Consider the following 22,023-nt stretch of genomic DNA (forward strand, 5'->3'; position numbering starts at 1 on the left):
AGCACAGCCAGGGGTAAACAACAGCAGGCAGTTTTAAAACTTGCCTGTTTGGGGGAAAAACACCACACCGCGCAGGAGTTGTGGAGGAGCATGGAACAGCAGACCGATGAGTGGTTGGTGCCAGTGAGCCTCAAGCCCGGCCTGTTGGTGTGCGATAATGGTCGAAATCTCGTAGCCGCTCTGGGCATAGCCGGTTTGACGCACATCCCTTGCCTGGTGCATGTGCTGAATTTGGTGGTACAGAGCTTCCTTAAAAATTACCCCAATATGTCAGAGCTGCTGCAGAAAGCGCGGACCGTCTGTGCGCACTTTCGGCGTTCTCACCCTGCTGCTGCTCGCCTGTCAGCGCTGCAGCATAACTTCGGCCTATCCGCTCACTGCCTCATATGTGAGGTGCCCACAAGGTGGAACTCCACTTTGCCCATGCTGGCCAGACTTATTGATTGACTTATTGATTGACTTATTGATTGACTTATTTTTTGATAAGCGGAATAGAACAAAGTATCCAATGGGTGTATCTCACTGTAACATATGCAGACTAGCCCGCAATTTAATGTTTTTCCCCCTAAATGGGTTTTTATTGATAAGCGGAATAGAACAACAGTATCCAATGGGTGTATCTCACTCTAACATATGCAGACTAGTTCGCACTTACATTTTTTTCCCCTAAATGGGTTTTTATTGCAAAGCAGAATACCACAGCAGTATCCAATGGGTGTATCTCACTGTAACATATACAGACTAGGCTGCAATTTCATTTTTTTCCCCTAAATGGGATTTTATTGCAAAGCGGAATACAACAGCAGTATCCAGTGGGTGTATCTCACTGTAAAATATGAATGAAATTTTTTTATTTTTCCCTTTAATTGGTGATTTTTGAAGAGCAGGTTTGAACAGCAGTGTCTAAACGCTGTATGACAGTGTCACAGTAAAGTATGAATGAAAAACTGAAAAATAATTGTCACCTTAGTTGGTGCTTGTTGAATAGCAGATTAGAACTGCAGTGTCTAAACGCTGTAAGTCACAGTAAAATATGAAGGAGAAAAAGTTTTTTGTTTTTTTTTTAAATCCAGATTAAGCAGACACATATGCACTGAGCTTGCATTACATGGCTGTTACACACTGCACGCCTAACAGGTTGGATACTGTTGTTCTATTCCGCTATTGAATAAAAAAAAAAACCCATTTGAATGAAAAACTGAAAAATATTTTTTTTTTCCCTTAAAACTGAAAAAAAAAAAAAAATTCCCCTTAAATTGGTGCTTTTTGAAGAGCAGATTAGAAAATCAGTGTCTAAACACTGTATGTCAAAGTAAAATATGAAGGAAATGTTTTTTTTTTTTTTTTAATCCAGATTAAGCAGATTAACCCTAATCCAGATTAACCCTAACCCTAACCCTAACCCTAACCCTAACCCTAACCCTAACCCAATATGCACTGAGCTTGCATTACATGGCCGCTGCACGCCGCCCACCTAACAGACTAATAAGTTTTTTTTTCTCCCTCCTCCTCACTGGGCTCAGGTCAGGACAAAAAGATTGTACACTGCACCCCCACACAATAAAATCAATGTAAATCGCTGTCTGATTATAGAAGATTCTTCCTATTCTTTCCCTGAAAGCAATCTCCAGCATTCCCCTACAATAATCTCCTATCTCTCCCTCAGCAGCATCAGGAACCTGTCCCTAGTATAGTTAGAGCAGAGTGACGAGTGGCGCTTTGTGACTCCAGCTTATATAGTTTAATATTAAAAAATTAAACTTATTAAATTAATATAAAATCTATGTAAGTGTTGGTGTCGTGCTTATTTGGAAGAGGTCTTGTATCTCTATTGACTAAACCAGTTTCCTGATACCTATTAAGTTGTGAATGTGCTTCAATATAAATTATGATGAGATATTTTTAACGTGATGAAAACAATTTCTTAAAGTGCTTGGCGCTTCAAATATATATAAATTACAAAATATAAAAACTGTTATCAAATTATGTGATTGAAAAAGTCCGTTTTAAAATAATCAAAGATAGTTCAATCAAACAAATGTGTGTCTTCAATCCCAATATAAACAATCCAAAGAGTGCTTCCGTGCAAATAAGGTGTTGTGACTAATTTCTTCCACCAGGTGTCACTTCTAGGTGCTCTAAATTCTCACCTCAAATAAATAAATAAACCGCCTGTGTTTATATGCCTTTTCCTTTTGGCGTGGTTCCTTATCACTCCCGGGACCTTCCTAGGGGATCCTGTATGTAATCCCGATACTCGATGTACCTCTAGGGCTCCTTATTGGGGCTCCTTGTATTGCGGGTTCTTTGTTTGCTACCACGACCTCAGGGGCTCATGCCTTTTACTAGATACCTTGGAATGTCTACTAGACATTCCCAATACCCAAAAGTCCGATCCCGTACAATACAGTCCGGGTTCGCTCAACCATACTTTTAACCACAATGTAGAGATCAGGTGTCCTACCTGATGCCTGGAACCATAAATTCACTCCCTATAGACCTGTCCGCAAATGTAATAAAATTAGGCCGGAAGGAGCTAGGTAAAAGAATGTTTTTAACCATGCCATAGAGATCAGGTGTCCTACCTGATGCCTGGCACTATCATTTACTTCAATACCATTGGGTGCCTTTTGGTACTGATGAGGGATAAATTAAGGAGATCCCTACTTCAGAAAAGTCCATAGCAGTAGCAGAACATGCACATTGGCTTACTGCAACCAGTTATGCTAAGAGAGTGATATAAGGGATACGTATAGAATTGTAAACCTATTGAGTTGGATATACAGGTAGATAAGTTCTGATACCACATCTTTAGGCCACAATACCTCTATGAACAAAGTTCTTAAAGGGAAGAGGAGGATATTTTATAACCTTTTTCTAGTGTCCTACAACCTAACCAGGTTTTAAGCAAATGGAATGCTTCTGGTATGCCCGAATGTAAGGGACTGAGTATTCTGACATCTGATGTTTCTGCAGCCAGAACTCCTGGCCCTTACATGCCCCTGGGAAAATAAGGTCTTAAATAAAAGTCATACGTGTATATCTAATATCACAAATATAGAAGATCATAGATTGTGCGTTACTGACACACAGCACCAGAAAATAGATGCAGACAAAGGACATCAGCATAGACAACAATGTTGTGTATTTCTGGAGTGCAGCTAGATAGGCCAACCCAGAAAAGACACAGCATAAACTTCAATGTTGTGTATTTTAAAAGTGCAATAAGCTAGTGCTATATAATATAAATAGGAAAACACAAACCGCCTTCACTGTTGAGTATTCAGATGTGCAACCAAATGTAAAGACAGAAAAGACACAAAAACATCCATGTTGTGTATTTCTGAAGTGTAGCAAGATAAGCAAAAGAAACAATATAAAGACAGAAGGGACACAAACACCTGTGCTGTGTATTGCTGATGCCTGACAAGATACTGTCATACAACCATATTTAACAGAAAAGATACAAACTCCACAGTTTGTGTATTTTTGATAAGCAAGAAGGTATAGTTATAGGTAAGAAAGACACTAAAAAACTTCCATGTCGTGTATTTCTGATCGTCAACAAGGTACAGTCATAACAGAATGACACTAAGACCCCTTTCACACAGGGGCAACGCTACTTGCCGGGGCGACCTCACAGGTCGCGGTGCGCAGCTTGCACCGCGACCTCGGAGCGGCCGGCACGGACTTCATAACATTGATGTCAATGCAGGTCGCTCCGGGTCGCCCTAAAGAAGCTCCGGACCCTTTTTCTAAGTCGGAGCGACTTGTGTCGCTCCTATTAGAACGGGTCCACAGCTTCTCTATGGCAGGCGACCTGTCAGGCGACCAGGTCCACTGACAGGTCGCCCCAGTGTAAACGGGGTCTAACAATGTCAATGTTGTGCGTTTCTAATTAGCAACAAGGTATAGTCATATAGTGCAAAGACACTGCCAATGTCAATGTTGCGCATATCTGATTAGCAACAGAGTACAGTCATAAGACCAACAAAAAAAGTCGCTAACGAAACTTAAATACTGTGAATTATTTTTTTTTTTCATAAATGTTAATAACAAAATTAAAAAGCTTGTGCAACTTGATTAGTAACAGTGTAGTCATAACCAAGATGTCACTAGCAATCCTTAATGTTGTGCATTTCAGAATAGTAACCTGGTACAGCCATGTAACAGAAATGTTACTAACAACATTTTAAAATTGTGCAATTTGATTAGTAACAGCGTAGTCACAACAGAAATGACGCTAGGAACCTTTGTGCATTTCTGACTTAGGAGCCCGGGTACAGCCATGTAACCAACAGAAATGTTACTAACAACTTCAATGTAGTGCATTTCTAATGAACAGAAAAATAAGGTATAATACAAGCCGATTCCAAAAAAGTTGGGACACTGTAAAAATTGTGAATAAAAACAAAATGCAATGTGGAAGTTTCAAATTTCAATATTTTATTCAGAATACAACATAGATGACATATCAAATGTTTAAACTGAGAAAATGTATCATTTTAAGGGAATAAGTTGATTTTAAATTTCATGGCATCGACACATCTCAAAAAAGTTGGGACAATGCCATGTTTACCACTGTGTGGCATCCCCTCTTCTTTTTATAACAGTCGGCAAACATCTGGGGACTGAGGAGACAAGTTGCTCAAGTTTAGGAATAGGAATGCTGTCCCATTCTTGTCTAATACAGCCTTTTAGTTGCTCAACTTTCTTAGGTCTTCTTTGTCACATCTTCCTGTTTATGATGCGCCAAATGTTTTCTATGGGTGAAAGATCTGGACTGCAGGCTGGCCATTTCAGTACCCGGATCCTTCTTTTACGCAGCCATGATGTTGTAATTGATGCAGTATGTGGTCTGGCATTGTCATATTGGAAAATGCAAGGTCTTCCCTGAAAGAGATGTGAAGTCTGGATGGGAGCATATGTTGTTCTAGAACTTGTATATATCGTTCAGCCTTGATGGTGCCTTTCCAGATGTGTAAGTTGCCCATGCCACACAAACTCATGCAACCCCATACCATCAGAGATGCAGGCTTCTGAACTGAGCGCTGATAACAACTTGGGTTGTCCTTGTCCTCTTTAGTCTGAATGACATGGCGTCCCAGTTTTCCAAAAAGAACTTAAAATTTTGATTTGTCTGACCACAGAACAGTTTTCCATTTTGCCACAGTCCATTTTGATGAAAGCCTTGGCCCAGAGAAAAGCTTCTGGATCATGTTTAGATATGGCTCCTTTTTTTGGCCCATAAAGTTTTAGCCGGCAACGGCGACTAGCACGTGGATTGTGTTCACCGACAATGTTTTCTGGAAGTATTCCTGAGCCAATGTTTGTGATGTATTGCCATCTGAGGGCCAGAAGATCACGGGTATCCAGTATGGTTTCCCGGCCTTGACCCTTACGCACAGAGATTGTTCCAGATTCTCTGAATCTTTGGATGATATTATACACTATAGATGATGATAGCTTCAAACTCTTTGCAATTTTTCTCTGAGAAACTCTTTTCTGATATTATTTTTCGCAGCAGCATTGGGGGAATTGGTGATCCTCTGCCCATCTTGACTTCTGAGGGACACTGCCACTCTGAGAGGCTTTTTTTATACCCAATTATGTTGCCAATTGACCTAATAAGTTGCAAATTGGTCCTCCAGCTGTTCCTTATATGTACATTTAACTTTTCCAGCCTCTTACTGCTACCTGTCCCAACTTTTTTGGAATGTGTAGCCCTCCTGAAACCCAAACGTGCCAAAATTTGGCATGACATTTCAAAATGTCTCACTTTCAACATTTGATATGTTATCTATATTATATTAAGAATAAAATATAAGTTTATAAGATTTGTAAATTAGTCCATTCCTTTTTTACTCACAATTTATACAATGTCCCAACTTTTTTGGAATTGGGTTGTAGAAAGACATCCCCAACTTTCAATGTGGTGTTCTAGTAAGCAAAAGGGTCATATAGCCAAAATAAACAGAAAAGACAGACAACTTAGTGTTGTGTATTTCTGATGAGCTGCAAAACAACCAGAAAAGAAACAAATAAACTTCCATATTGTGTATTTCTGAGACGCAGCCAGACCAGGCATAACGTCAGAGTCATGGTGAAATCAACTATAAAATAGCCAGCAGAGGGCAAGATTTATCCTAGGCATAGCTTGGACTCTAGATACTAAACCTTCATCCACCAGAGGAGAACCAGGGTAGTTCCGAAGAGAGCATCGCCTGAGGAAGGAGCACGCATGCACCGACCGCGAACAACCTCCTGCCACTATTGGATGTAAGCCTGGATACAGAAACGCTGCCAGAAACACAGGAAGTGTCGGACTCCACTGGCACAGCCAGGACCACGGCCGCTACAGTGTACTTCCCGAACTTCCCTACAGTGTTGCAGATGAACCATCCTTATTTGCTGATCAACTATTTCCTCTGTGTGAGTTACTACATTGTTTTTATGTAAAAAATAACCTTTTCTTCTCCTACCCCTTTCTGTCTGTTGCAGAGTCCCTCTAGCTCTGTATGAAGCCTGCAGCCACCTCCACCATCCATCTCCACTAACCCCAGGGATTGAACTATCCTGCATACCTCCTAAAAAGACTAACTACAGTCACAGTTGAAACTTTTTTCATAAGACCCAATGTACTCGACTTTTTCACTGGTGCAGGTCGAACGTTGTATATATGTACTTTTCTTGCTTTTCCAAATAATGGAAGTCTAAGGTGGGTGCAAACACCACAGTAGTAGAAGTTGTTACCCTACCATTGCATAAGTATGAGTAGGTGTAGTTAGCCCACACATAGGTGGGAGTCCAAGTCTCCCAGCATCTAAGGTCTTAATGAGCACAGACCTGGAGATCAATTAAGTCAGCCTCCGGAAGGGGTGGACACAATTTTAGCTTGGAGACAATCGGACACCTGAAGGGCTTAACAAGCAAACATTAAATACCGGTAAGTATATGTAGCTCTTGTATAGTGGTTTTGCACCCAGAATACCATCAATCAGGGTTGCAGAAAACATATTATGATTCTAGATCATCAAGGGATGGGTAGTAGCCCAAACCACAAGGGGTCCCAATTGACTCTTACACACCAACTGATCTAACAGCAGTGTGAGGAAACAATAGGTTGGAGCTTGTTAAGATGTTACACACAGCATGTTAAACATAGCAAGCAACTCCATAAGAAAAATTTCCCCAAGGGTACCCCTTACGTGTCTCTCCACCATATGTGGAGAGAATTTAGGATGCAGGCTTTTAAAGAGCAAAAAAAAACTCTAAATGAAACATCTTGGAGATACGTGCTAGAATCATAGCAGCTGGCCTAATATATTCAGATTATCTAGTGCGCAGTGCTGACTAGGAAAAAATCTGTGGTATTACTCATGGAATCTCCAGCTTCCTACAGACCACCTTCCATTCCATTTGATTAACCCTTTAGGAATGTCTAACTTGTTTAATGGCAGAAATAGCCTATAGGAGACTTTGTGTCTAACAGGTGTCACCCCTTCACTAGATTTACCCTTATTGATGCGCAATAGGGTTTATAGTGAGAGACTGGCAACTTAATGATACAATAACCACAGCATCTCCTGAGTTAAAAGGAAGCTGTGGACATTGGTCTAGCTGAAACTTCTGGGTTACTTGTTCCCAGGTCTAAGGGAAAAGATAGTAGTACCCTCATTAAGGGAGGGAGTACTACGACAAAGCCCAAGAAACCACCTGGCTGCTATAAGGGATACTGCTGCTAAGCTCCCAAGGCAAAGGGAAGTACTCACCACTGTTGTTTTTCCCCCTTTACCACAGCCACAGAGCTTGCTTTTTTATCCTCATGATCACATGAGGCAAATGGCGGCCAAAATCACCCCTTTGCAAGTTGCTGTCCTGACTGGGGAGCTGCAAAGTTAGGCTGTGTGCTTTACACTGCAGCAGCAGCATACACACACCTTCTGGTATCCCACCTTTTTGAAAGGGGGTTGGGGGGGGGGGGCTAGAAGACAGCCTTTCTCCTCTTCTGCTGTTCTTCTACGGCATTCTGTCATTTTCTGACCTCCCCTCAGAAAAGGCACTTACCTGGCCCCGTGATTTGCTTTGCCTGCAGCCAACTGTGCCGTCCTTCCATCCTCCTTCTCCATGAGGTGGGTCCGGATGGGGTTAACCCTCCTAGCAGCCTTCTGGCTCTTGGTAGCTGAAGAGCCTGTTACTTTCCCATCGCTATGCGGGTCCGGCGTCTCCTCTGCACCTTACACCCACTCCCGGGTTGCGCTGTGCGTGCTCTGCCTCTTCCCTGTTCAGACGGGAAATTATGGTTTCAGAACGCGGCTTGGAGCGCACTGAGTCCTCCCCTCATTGCTGCTGTTATGTGGCTGGCCCTTCACAGCATGGCACCCACTGTTTGCAGGGGAGGACAGGGGGAGACCCGAGCTGCTGAGTGGGGCAACAAGCTGAGGGACCACCATGCTGTGTCCGATTTGCCTGTGCCATAAGAGGTGACCTGTGAGAAGCCCAAAAGGCATGCAGGTAGAAAGCGGCCCTCACCGGTGTTCCTGAACCTGCCTCACAGGAGTATCATCCGACTCTCTAGGTCTTCTGGTCAGGGAAAAAAAACAAATGTTTCACTGTAGGAGAAACACAATCAATACTGAGGGACAACGGGAAGGGTGGGGCCTTTTAACAGCTGTGAACTGATTGTGTTTCCTGTCGGGTGGAGCCTCTCATCTCTCATGTGTTGCTGTCCTGGAAGGAGAGAGGAGAAAGTCAATTTTTTGGGCTAATATGCAGGGAGTGTCAAAAAATAGCATTGGGCATGTGAACTTCCCTGGAAAACTTGCACCAATGCAAAAAAAAAAGTTTAAAATTCCATTTGGCCAGGAATAGCTATTTTTTTTATGCTTTAGATGAAACATTAAAAATATCTAATTTATTTAAATAACATGCATGGGGAGTGTAAACAGGTGCTTACAGAGATATTACTGTGTTGCTTGTGTTTACATTTGATGGGTTAAATGTATTTTCTACTGTGTGAACTGTGCTATATAGATGATGCTGCCAGAGAACGATTCTAATCAGGCTTTGCCAGGCTTTTCGGAGAAGCATGACCCTCTGCTGGACAAAGCATAAACTGTAAAAAGGAAACATTATATAAGTAAAAGGCCTTTGCTCTCTGCATGGGAAAAGAAGGAGGGTACTGGTAAGGATGCAATAAGCAACTTTGCTGCCCCCTTTGCTACCCTTTGTGGGAACCCAATTGGGGGTTCCAAGAGATTAACTCTGCTGTTAAATTGACTTACGGACTGATAAAGTTTAGTAAAGAACTTTTAGGAATTAAACTAAAATTCTACCACTTTACAAAACTCTGGTTTGGCCACATCCACTTCTGGTCACCAGTGCTTAGGAAGGATTTGGTTTGGTCAGAAACACACAAATACTTATCTCTCCGAGTCTGGGTCAAAAATCTTTATGTTTTTAAAGGCATAAACAAATGTATCCTTTTTGTGGTACCTTTTTTGCAGATTTACATGTACTAGTATGCTGTACTATATATCAATTAGAATATTATACAACATGAAGAGTTAACCTCTTGCTGCTTGACAAAGAAGGCATCAATTAGATTTCTTTGATCGTTGGCATCCAGCTGATCTTTGTACTTGGTGAAGGTTCCTGTAATGAACTGACGCATCTCAGTGGCATTCCTATTCACAGTTTTGTGGCCTCCTGGTAGCCAGCGCATCACAGATTGATAGGTATTGTAAAGCTGGAGGGCAAAAAATAAAAAATAAAAATTAGTTGATTTAAAGCTGAAATTCAGGTAAGTATCAGTTACACAAATGAATGCAGATCTGTGGCTATTAATACACAGTACCTAAATTTTCCTTGGTATAGGTCTCTTGCAACCTCCTGCACAACAAAGCTCAGACTGGGAGAGTATGAAGCAGCACAAGGTGCCAATTAGGAATGTTAGGGATATGTTAGGTAGTAATAGTAAAAGTAGGAGATAGCTTTTTTTCTTCATCAGCTAACAACCTACAAATTGTATAGCAGAAAAAAAACTAGATCAAATCAATATTTGGTGTGTCCGCTCTATGCCTTTAAAATAGCATCAATTGTGCAAAGCGCACAGTTAAGAATTTTTGCAGGCACGTAGTAGAGTGCATGATTAACCACTTCTAATAACGGTACACCCCATGGACAAGAACAATTGTTATATACAGTATATATACAGTATCTCCAAACTAAATTCACAGGTGTTGCTCAAGGCTCCACCAGGTCCACTTATGTAGTAACTGTTTGAAGTGCAGATAAGGACAGAACTCATCCTAGCTCTAGACATCTAATGGAAAAGGGAAAAGTCCTGGATGTCGCATATCTCTGCAAAACCCCGTAAGAAGGTGTATGACAGCCTCAGCCTAGGCTCCAACCAGGCTACACCCCAAACCTGTTTCACTCATGCCCATAGAGCTTAGTCATTGGGTAAGGATCCCATGCATGGGGGGGGGGGGGGGAATAAATGCATGATTGGCTGCCATTTAATTAGGAAAAAAGGTAACAGGTGAACATTAGCCATACACTGGGATGCCATAGCATTAAAAAAAACTGATGTAAAAATTCAAAAATAAATAATATAATGTCCAAAAAATGCCAAAGCATACAAAGTATAATTATGTGCACTAAAAAGTCAGAGATGGCGAACAATGAAAAAATAATAAAAATGAATATGCATTCAAAAGGGAATAAGCCCGAAAAGCAGCTCTAAAAGAAAAAAAAAAAAAAAGAAAAGAAATATCCTTCCAAAAGCATTGGATATGGAGTCTAATAGAGTCCTTTAAAACTTGAATTAATTTTAATTATAAACAAACTTAAAAACAACACCTAAACTGGGATAAATTATCTTCCTACAAGAGTGCATTCTAATATATGAACTAATCTTCAATTGAGAGTCAAACTTTGCTTACAGGTTATGCTGTATATTGAAGCATGGCTTGAAACAAAGTTATCTTTATTCTTTAATAGCCCCCACACTAATCCAGAAAAACAGCAAAAAATTATTGTCAATACGTATCCCTGATTAACCATGTGTATTGACGGTGCTCATGTCATAAATTAAACCAAAATCATGATAATCAAAACCAATCGAAAAAGATGAATCATAAGCAAAGCGAATGAAAAACTGTCCAGTGCAGATAATTCCGTGTGCAAATAGTGATTTTTAGGAGTGAGTTGGCGAGCAAAGTTATTAACATCAACAATCCTGGCAAAAAGATCAAAGTCAGTGGTAGTTTCAAAACTGAGTTCCCGCGAGAGAACTCTGAGTGCTTCTAGTGAAATAATCTGATTAGAAAGAATTAACACATTCAAAGTGTGAAGAGAATGACATGAATTAGACCAACATTGTTTTCACTCCTCCTTTTTTTTATTATTTTGTGAATCCTTGTGGCCTCCATTTCCCTTGAGGGCACCTGCCTTTTTTGATTGGTGGGAGTAACTGTCATCTGAAAAAATGACTCTAAGTTTGCATTTCTGATCATGGGCACTTGCTTTAGAGGATGACGTTGAAGAGGCAGAGGTTTCTCCCTCAGTGTCAGAAAAACTGACTCTCTTCGGTGTACTAGTGGTAGTCGATGGTGTTCTCAGTATGGAGTGTCTGGATCCTCCAAATCTGTTTTTCTTAGGGCGTTGACCAAAATTTCTCATTCTGTAGACAACTCCTTCTGTATAATTTGATTTGTCCCTCAAAAATCTATTAATATTTTTGTTAAATAAATGATCAAAAAGGCACACTGAGGTTTTACTCAAGTATGTAATTGGATTTGGGGGGCTAAAAATATAAGCTACCCACTCAGGGGAGAACCTCTGGGAGAGTCAAGGATGGAAAAGGGGGTCCTAGAAAATCACAGGCTCAGCAATTGCAGGCAATGCCAAGCTGCAACAAGTAAGGTTAGTAGACTACTAGCATGCATTAGTAAGGGTATTTACTTCAGAGATAAAACTATAATGGAGAAACTTTATAAAACTCTGGTTTGGCCACACCTAGAGTATGCCATCCACTTCTGGTCACCAGTGCTTAGGAAGGATTTGGTGGAATTGGAGAAGGTCCAGAGAAGGATAAGTTCACCCCTTTGGAACTTGTTACATGTTCCACCCATATTTCTAATTCCTGCCTCCTCTTCACCCCCCCCCCCCCTGATTCCCCCCCCCTGTGACAGTGGGTGGGGATCACATCGCTGCATCATTCAATCACAGAGTTATATGAATAAATAAACTACAAGTACTGTTGTCCTCTGTGGCTGATGGCTTGCATAGTTCTCAATGAACTGTGATGGTGCTAGTAAGCGCTCTCATAGTCCAATGATTCTTCCTTTCATTCAGTAACTGTCTGCCCATATGTGAAGTATGGGAAGATAGTGTGCTTTACAGAATGCAGAGTAAAAAAATAATGTGTACATTTTTTACCTGCAAAAAGATGTGCATTCATTATTTTTAAGTAAAACTGGAACTTAGCCTTTGACTCTGGAGAAGAGGAGATATTATCCCAATATGCAAATATCTAAATAGTGATTCTATCATTGTCACGTCAGGTTGCTTAAGAAGACACATGGTCACTCAATGAAGTTGGACAAGAAGTGGTTCAAGGTTAAACTGCGTAAGAGGTTCTTTACAGTTAGAGCTGTAAGGATGTGGAACTCCCTTCAACAGTTGGTGGTGTCAGCAAGGAGTATTGATATTTTCAAAAAACATTTAGATGGGCACCATAGCAAACACAATATACAGGCATATAGGCATTGGTAGGATCATAATCTCACACACACACACACACACACACACACACACACACACACATATTGAACTGGATGGACTGTGTTTTTTTTTTTTTTTATTTAACCTTTCCAGCTACGTAACTAGGGGGTTGATTTACTAAAACTGGAGAATGCAAAATCTGCTGCACTCTGCATAGAAACCAAACAGCTTCTAGTTTTTGTGTCAGATATCATGCAAAGCTGCATCAGATTTTGCACTTTACAGTTTTATTAACCACTTAAGCCCCGGAAGATTTTACCCCCTTCCTGACCAGGGGGTATTTTGCGATTCGGCACTGCGTGACTTTAACGGACAATTGCGCGGTCGTGCGATGCTGTATCTAAACGAATTTGGCGTCCTTTTTTTCCCACAAACAGAGCTTTCTTTTGGTGGTATTTGATCACCTGTGCGATTTTTTGATCATGCGCTATAAACAAAAAAAGAGCGTAAATTTTGCAAAAATAACAATATTTTTCACATTTTTTTATATGAAATTCCCCCCCCCAAAAAAAATGTAAAAATCAAAATTTTTTAACATTTTCGGCCAATTTGTTTTATACTACCTATGTTTGGTAAAAAAAAAAAAAATCGCAAAAAGTGTATTTTGATTGGTTTGCGCAAAAGTTATCGCGTTTACTAACAAAGGGAAAGATTTTTGTAATTTTTGTTGTTTTTTTTTTTAACGCGTAATGGCGGCGATCTGTGATTTTTTTTTGCGGTACTGCGACATTGCGGCGGACAGATCGGACCCTTGACTGACATTTTTGACACTTTTGGGGTTACCAGTGACATTTCTACAGTAATCAGTGCTATACATATGCACTGTTACTGTAAAAATACACTGGCAGTGAAGGGGTTAACTTTTTTTGAAAGGGAGGGGCTATGTGTGTCCCTAGGGGCGTGCTTTCTACTGTGATTGGCTGTGGCTTCAGATGTATGAACGGTGATCAACGGTTCTACATAGTAGAACCATATGATCATCATTCATACACAGGGGAGAATGACAGGCAGCTTGTTTACACAAGCCGCCTGACTTTCTCCCTCTCCCCCGCCGATTGCAGAGTGACCGGCGGACATCGAGTACGCCGGTCACACGCGCGGGGGGGTCCGTGAACACATGGGAGCGGGGGCGCGCGCTCGCTCCCTAGACCCTCACAAGCAAGCGACGTAGACCTACGTCAGTTTGCCTGTGAGGGGCTGACCGCCGACGTAGATAGTCATGCGGCGGTCGGCAAGTGGTTAAATCAAGCCCTATGTATTGTAACTACAGTATATCACTTTTATCTGAAAGCACTGTTTGAATGAAGATTTATTTGCCTGTTCGAATGTGTTGAAAAAGTCAACCATCTCCATGGGATGTACTTTTTCACATGACTGTAGGTTAAAATACAATAATTAAATCAAGCTGAATCAACTGTGTAAGGAGGAATGGAAATGGGTTGAAAAAAGCAATGCTTTGTTCACAGTTTGAAGAAACAGAAGACAGTTCACAATGGCAAGACTGAGCATAGCCGCAAGACACAAGGTGGCCTTACTGTATCAACAAGGTCTCTTGCAAGCAGAAATTTCAAAGAAGACACGTGTTTCCACATGTGCTTTCCAATTTTCTTCCACAAAAGCACAAAGAAACAGGCCATGTTGAGCGCCAAAAATGCAATGGTCAGCCAAGGAAACTTAATGAAGAACATGAACGGCACATCATGCTGACTTCCCCTCAAAGTTAGTAAATTTCCTGAAATCAATGGGACACTGGTACATCTATCTATGAAGGTCTGGAAAATGGTACAAGGATGGGTGTCAGTCGGCTACACTGAAGCATTGTGGAGGTTCCTTACAGGTTTGGGGTTGCATTTCTGCACATTAAGTTTGGGATGTGGTCAGAATTAATGTTCTCAGTGCTGAAAAGAACAGGCAGATAAGTATTCACTAATTTCATCAGCATCTAATCACTCCAAAATGTATTTGGAAGCAGGACAATGACCCCAAAAATACAACCAAACTCCTAGAAGTATGGACCGCTCAGAGCCCTGATCTCAACATTATTGAGCCTGTTTGGGATTGCATGAAGCATAGGGGTGAGTTTGAGGTTTGGTCTAAAACTTGGCTATTAAGGCATTTGGACAAACACCCACACATTTACCAGTTCAGTGGGAGGTGAAAGTCACGTATATAAAACTGGCATTACATAGTTACATAGTAGGTGAGGTTAAATAAAGACAATAGTCCATCCAGTTCAACCTGTGTAGGTGTGTGTGGCCGTAATCATCTTGCATACCCCTGAATGTTCTGATTCTTGAGATGTACGTCTAAGAGTCTTTTGAAAGCCACCATACTTCCCACAGAAACCACCTCTTGTGGTAGAGAATTCCACAATCTTGTAGCTCTAACAGTAAAGAACCCCCCTCTTTGGACACTTGAAGCCCCTAAAAACAAGTGATGTCACTGGCCCATTTCCTATACAAGCCTAGAAATTCCACGCAATGTAAGTGAAGGGGTGGTGGTAACATCACTAACCAAATATGACCATTTCCTTGTCTTGGATGTGCCCAATTCAACAATGCCCTGAAAGGTGTCATCCCTGTGGAGAAGTACTTGTTTATTTTTTAAACCTGCAACTTCCAATACATTGTATACTGTATGAAAGCATTCCTGTGGTCTATTATATGTTGGGGAGAAGACTCAGGATTCTCCCCAACATATAAGGATTAAAGATAGGATTTCTCCCCACAAGTCTGCTCTAGGTAATAATTTGATTGATCAGGCCATTGTTTGTCATTTTGTTCTCAACTTGCATTTTGTTTCACAGCTTTGTTTTTATGTTTTCGATCAGGTTTCCTATTCAAGACTTGGTGGCAACCGTGAGAAATCGTTGTCAAAGAAAGAATCAATGTGGATAAAGCAATTGGAGATCACGGCCACAATGGAGAATATGATCTGACACCTTTGTTATGTTTATCGTATTATGTTTGTTTACTTTTTCAACTCTCACAGGTGTTCTAGGTATGTGTTTTTAATTTTCTAAGTTGTTACACTTTAATTTATTATTTTCGCTGGTCTTTGTACAAGTAACATTTAATTTGTTTGTCCTATGGGTGGACTTATTTTTATTATCCTTTCCTAAATTGTTCCTCTCAAGGGATAAATAAAGAAAATATGCCTATTAGTAAAACTGTCACTATGGTGTTATATTGAGTGATGTCTTTTTGACAATATAGAGTCATGTGAATGTTTTTGTTTAACCACTTGCCGACCGCCGCAAGTAGATATACTGCGGCGGTCAGCCCCGGCCAGGCAAAGTGATGTACCGGTACGTCACTAGCCTGTCACCGGTTTGTGAGCCAATAGCGGGCGAGCGCACGCCCGCTGAGGCGTGCGCCCGCCCCGGCTCGTTCACTGAAGAGTCCGTGCGTGTGACCGGCGGACCCGATGTCCGCCGGTCACACTGCGATCGTCGGTAGAGAGGGAGAAAGGCAGGCGGCTAATGTAAACAAGCCGCCTGTCATTCTCCCCTGTGTAAAAATGGAGATCAGACGGTTCTACTATGTAGAACCGTTGATCTCTGTTTTTACAATAGTAGACATGTCCCATCACAGTTAGAAACACGCCCCTAGGACACACTTAACCCCTCCCTCTCCAATACAGTTAACCCCTTCCCTGCCAGTGTCATTTTTACAGTAACAGTGCATATGTATAGCACTGATTACTGCAGTAATGTCACTGGTAACCCCAAAAGTGTAAAAAATGTCAGTCAAGGGTCCGATCTGTCCGCCGCAATGTCGCAGTCCCGCAAAAAAAAAAAAAAAAAAAATCGCAGATCGCCGCCATTACTCGTTAAAAAAAAAAAAAACACCAAAAATGACAGAAATCTTTCCCTTTGTTAGTAAACGCGATAACTTTTGCGCAAACCAATCAAAATACGCTTTTTGCAATTTTTTTTACCAAACATATGTAGCATAAAACAAATTGGCCGAAAATGTTAAAAAATTTTGATTTTTAAATTTTTTTGGGGGGAATTTCGTATAAAAAAATGTGAAAAATATTGTTATTTTTTGCAAAATTTACGCTCTTTTTTTGTTTATAGCGCATGATCAAAAAATCGCACAGGTGATCAAATACCACCAAAAAGAAAGCTCTGTTTGTGGAAAAAAAAAGGACGTCAAATTTGTTTAGGTACAGCGTCACACGACCGCGCAATTGTCCGTTAAAGTCAAGCAGTAAAAAATCACAAAAAAACCCCTGGTCAGGAAGGGGGTAAAATCTTCCGGGGCTTAAGTGGTTAACCATGTTTTTTTTTTTTTTTAATTGGTTGAGCCAGTTGGACTTGTGTCTTTTTTCCACCTGACCAACTATGTAACTATATGTAACCACTTGCCAACCAGCCAGAGTAGTTTTACTGCGGCAGGTTGGCTCTGTCCCACAAAACGATGTACCTGTCGACACAGGGGAAGCTGATTAGCAGGTCAGTTGGCCGTGATTGCTGCAAGGCACTCACGATCACTCCCCATGGAGACAGGGGAGCGGTCTGCCATTGTAAACACGGCAGACGGCTGTTTTGTCATGAACACCGGGATCCTGTTTTCCTCTCATTTAGGAACATAGGTCTCTGTGTTCATGCAGCAAGCTCACCCCCCCCCCCCCCACAGTTTGAAAGCACCCCCTAGGGACACATTTAATCTTTGGTCGCCCCTGGTGTTAACCCTTTTCCTGCCAGTGTCATTACTACAGTAACAGTGCATATTTTTAGCACTGATTACTGTAGTAATGTTACTGGTCCCCCCAAAAGTGTCACAAATGTCAGTTAGGTGTCTTATCTTTCCGCCACAATGTCGCAGTCCTGCTAAAAATCGCTAATCGCCACCATTACTAATAAAAAAAAATGAAAATAACATAAAACTTTCCCCTAGTTTTTAGACGCGATGACTTTTGTGCAAACCAATCAATATACACTTGTTGGGATTTTTTTTAAACAAAAATATGTAGCAGGAAACAAATTGGCCTAAAATGCTAAAATAGATTTTTTTAATTTTTTTTATTGGGAATATTTCATAGCAGAAAGTAAAAATTATTATTTATTTTTTTCAGAATTGCCGCTCTTTTTTTGTTTATAGCGCAAAAAATAAAAAATTGCACAGATGATCAAATACCACCAAAAGAAAGCTCTATTTGTGGGAAAAAAAGCACATAAATTTTATTAGGGTACAGCGTCACACGACTGCGCAATTGTCAGTTAAAGTAACGCAGTGCCGTATCACAAAAAATAGCCTGTTCATTAAGGGGGTAAATCCTTTTCGGTCCAGAAGTGGTTAATATTGTATAGATTGGTGGTCATTATGGTCTTTACGAGTTCTGTATGTGGCTGAGATTTGCTCCATTGAAGAAAATGTTGTCTTGGTTGTTCCATTAGGCTGCTACCTATTTGCATAAGGCATTTGATAATTCGCAGATTCCCCACAGGATACCTGCCAGGATCTTCAGGATTCTAAGGACCTCCATTATGTTCGGGACTTTCACAATTTCAAGTAACGGTCCTGGCTTGTCCTCTTAACAGAAGTGACTGGTGCTGTGTCTTATCGCCAGCTGAATGAGTGCTAAAGAGCTATAATACTTACCTGTCAATTGCCTGTTTGTTGCTAATCCGGATTGACCTGACCTCTTGCCTGCTGCTTACCCCGATTCCTATCTAGACCTGACTACTTTCCTGTTTGTCATCTGACAGGGCCTCTGTCTTAACTGACTATTTTCTTGCCTTTCTCCTGCAACAACATCCACCTGGACCTGACTACTCTTGTTTGTTGCCTGTATATTCTATGCATTCTGTACATTGTGCACTATATACTTCCCTGACACAGAGTCATACAATACTTGTACTACCGCACAAACTATGCACCTCTTTACTTTGTATACCAAATAGTCCATTCTGTATACTGTGCTTACTATACATTGCTTCACACCAGATTTCTCTAAACACTTTTTTAATCTCTTATATTGCAAACTGTTCTGCTATATATTATTATCATTAACCACTTGCCGACCGCCGCAAGTAGATTTACTGCGGCGGTCAGCCCCTCACAGGCAAAGTGACGTATATTTACGTCACTAGCCTGTGAGGCTCTGGGGAGCGGCGGCGCGCTCACGCTCGGTCACGGACCCCCCCGCGCGTGTGACCGGCGGACCCGATGTCCGTCGCTCACTCTGCGATCGTCGGGGGAGAGGGAGAAAGGCAGGCAGCTTGTGTAAACAAGCTGCCTGTCATTCTCCCCTGTGCAGAAACACTGATCATACGGTTCTACTATGTAGGACCGTTGATCAGTGTAACTACAGCTCAAGCCACAGCCAATCACAGTTAGAATCACGCCCCTAGGGACACACACAGCCCCTCCCTATCAAATAAAGTTAACCCCTTCACTGCCAGTGTATTTTTACAGTAACAGTGCATATATATAGCACTGATTAATGTAGAAATGTCACTGGTAACCCCAAAAGTGTCAAAAATGTCAGTCAAGGGTCCGATCTGTCTGCCCCAATGTCGCAGTACCGCAAAAAAAAAAAAAAAAAACGCAGATCGCCGCCATTATGCGTTAAAAAAAAACAACAAAAATGACAAAAATCTTTCCCTTTGTTAGTAAAACGCAATAACTTTTGCGCAAACCAATCAAAATACGCTTTTTGCGTTTTTTTTTACCAAACATATGTAGCATAAAACAAATTGGCCGAAAATGTTAAAAAATTTTGATTTTTACTTTTTTTTTTTGGGGAATTTCATATAAAAAAATGTGAAAAATATTGTTATTTTTGCAAAATTGACGCTCTTTTTTTGTTTATAGCGCGTGATCAAAAAAAATCGCACAGGTGATCAAATACCACCAAAAGAAAGCTCTGTTTGTGGGAAAAAAAGGACATCAAATTCGTTTAGGTACAGCGTCGCACGACCGCGCAATTGTCCGTTAAAGTCACGCAGTGCCGAATCGCAAAATACCCCCTGGTCTTTTAGCAGCCAAATCCTCCGGGGCTTAAGTGGTTAATATTATACAGGTTTTTTATAGAGCCAACAGTTTGCACAGCGCTTTACAATATAAAGGGGGACAGTACAATTTCAACACAGTTCAATACAGAAGGAAAAGGATGGGGAGGTGGTTCAAAAGGTAATAGCTGCAGGGTATGATCTAAAGGAGGCGACTCAAGCACAGTTTTTAGGTGGAGAGGAGGTAGGCTTTCCTGAATAAATTAGTTTTCAAGGATCACCTAAAGGCAGAAAGGATAGGAGTTGACAGGACATACTGGAGTAGGGAGTTCCAGAGGATGGAAGAGGGTCTTGAAAAGTCCAGAAGGCAAGCATGGGATGAGGTAACAAAGGCTCTAGATAGCAAGATGTCTTGGGAGGAGCGGAAAGGACAATTTGGGCAATATTTGCAAGGAGGTTGGTGATGTAGCTAGGGCAGTGTTGTGAATGGCTTTGCGTTATTCATTGAGTGTAGATATTTGGAAGAGAGGGGCAGCAGTCACGGATTGGTTAGTGAGGTGTATAAGTCTAACAGCTGCATTCATAAATAACTAAGATAACTGAAAGGGGGGTATCCTGTGTAAAGTTAGGTCCCAATGATAAAGGGGTTGCAGTATTCAAGGCAGGATGTTACTAAAGAGTAAATACTTTTTTGTGGTGTTAGTCAGAAAGAGTTAGATTCTGGAAATGTTACAGAGGTTATGGAGGCACAATTTAGCCAGTGATTGGATGTGAGGCCCGAAGGTGAGGTCAGAATCTAGGATTACACCTAGCATCTTGGCATGTGCAGATGGACCAGTGGTTGTTCTATCTATGTTAAAGTTATGAGGGGGATAGTGGTGGGGGAAATATTGCAAGCACAATTTTAGAAACATTGAGTTTGAGGAAGTGGTGTGACCTCCATACTGATATGTTGTGAAATCTGTGATACATGAGGAGATTGATGGGGTGAGCTGGGAATTAGAGAGATAGATCTGGGTGTTGCTGGCGTTGAGGTGGTATTGGAAGCTGCTGTAGGTTATCAACTAGCCCAGGGAAGAGGTGTAGAGGCAGAATAGGAGGAGCCCAAGCATGGAGCCTTGGGGTACCCAACATAAAAAGGAAGAGGTGCTCAGGAGATGGTGTTGTATGTGATGCTGAAAGTGCACTGGGATAGGTAAGAGAAGTATTAGATAAGAGCAGAGTCACTGAGGCCAAGGGAGTGGAGTTTATTGAGGGGGGAGTAGGTGGTCAACTGTGTCAAAGGCAGTAGAAAGGTCTAACAGTATGAGTATGGATTAAGGCAATTGGTTTTAGCAGTTAATAGGTCATTAGTGAGTTTTAGGGCAGTTTCAGTGGAATGTTGTGGACAGATGCCAGACTGTAGGGGATCAAGAAGGTTGTTGTCAGTGAGTTAACTCATAGGGTTGTGGACAAGGCATTCAAGAAGCTTGGAGGTAAACAGGAGCAGGGAGATAGGTTTTAAGTTATTCAAACAGGTGGGGTCCAGTGAGGGTTTTTTTTTAAGTATGGGGTAACCAATGCATGTTTGAGTGGGGAGAGAAAGGTGCTGGTGGAGAGGAAGAGATATTGAAGATGTGTGTATGAGAGTTTAGGATAAGGGAATGACCGCACTTCCGATGAGTTTCAAAAAGGAGTGTCTTTATTCCACATCAATCGGCAAATACAGATACACACTGTGAGTGCAGGACAATCGGTGGACGCGTTTCACGACTGGATGTGTCGCTTATTCATCATTATTCATGGGTGATGAATAAGCGACACATCCAGTCGTGAAACGCGTCCACCGATTGTCCTGCACTCACAGTGTGTATCTGTATTTGCCGATTGATGTGGAATAAAGACACTCCTTTTTGAAACTCATCGGAAGTGCGGTCATTCCTTTTGTTGTATGAAGCTATCCTGGATTACGGATCCGACCGGCACCTGATTCCAGCCTCACCTAGAGCGGTCTTCCCTGTTTGGATTCAGTTTAGGATAAGGGGCCATAGTAAATGCGAGGGGACAGGTTCCAAGGTACAGGTGGTCCTCGGAAAGGAGTTTGGCAACTTCCTCAGTGGTATCAGAGTCGAAGGAGGAAGGTATTGAGTGTGGTGTTGGTCTTAGGCAGGCCATACACAGTTCAAATTTAGCAGGAACTGGTCAAGATTCAAACCATATATATTGGCAGGCTGAATGTACCAAGTTGATCGATTGATCAACTTTGGTACAATCAGCATGTTAACTCTACCTGT

The 22,023-nt window shown here is 41.4% G+C and overlaps 1 protein-coding gene across 1 annotated transcript in view; it reads right to left on the reverse strand.

The window, feature by feature from the left end:
* Nucleotides 1-22,023, reverse strand: part of LOC309551305 (cytochrome P450 2K1-like) — a 79,836-nt gene that overhangs the window by 22,048 nt on the left and 35,765 nt on the right. The window contains exon 6 of the mRNA XM_082251837.1: nucleotides 9,572-9,748. Within this exon, the coding sequence (XP_082107963.1) occupies nucleotides 9,572-9,748 (177 nt within the window). The remainder of the gene's footprint in view (nucleotides 1-9,571; nucleotides 9,749-22,023) is intronic.

This window comes from Pelophylax lessonae (assembly GCF_965119305.1).
Source record: "Pelophylax lessonae genome assembly, chromosome: 3".
NCBI lineage: Eukaryota > Metazoa > Chordata > Amphibia > Anura > Ranidae > Pelophylax > Pelophylax lessonae.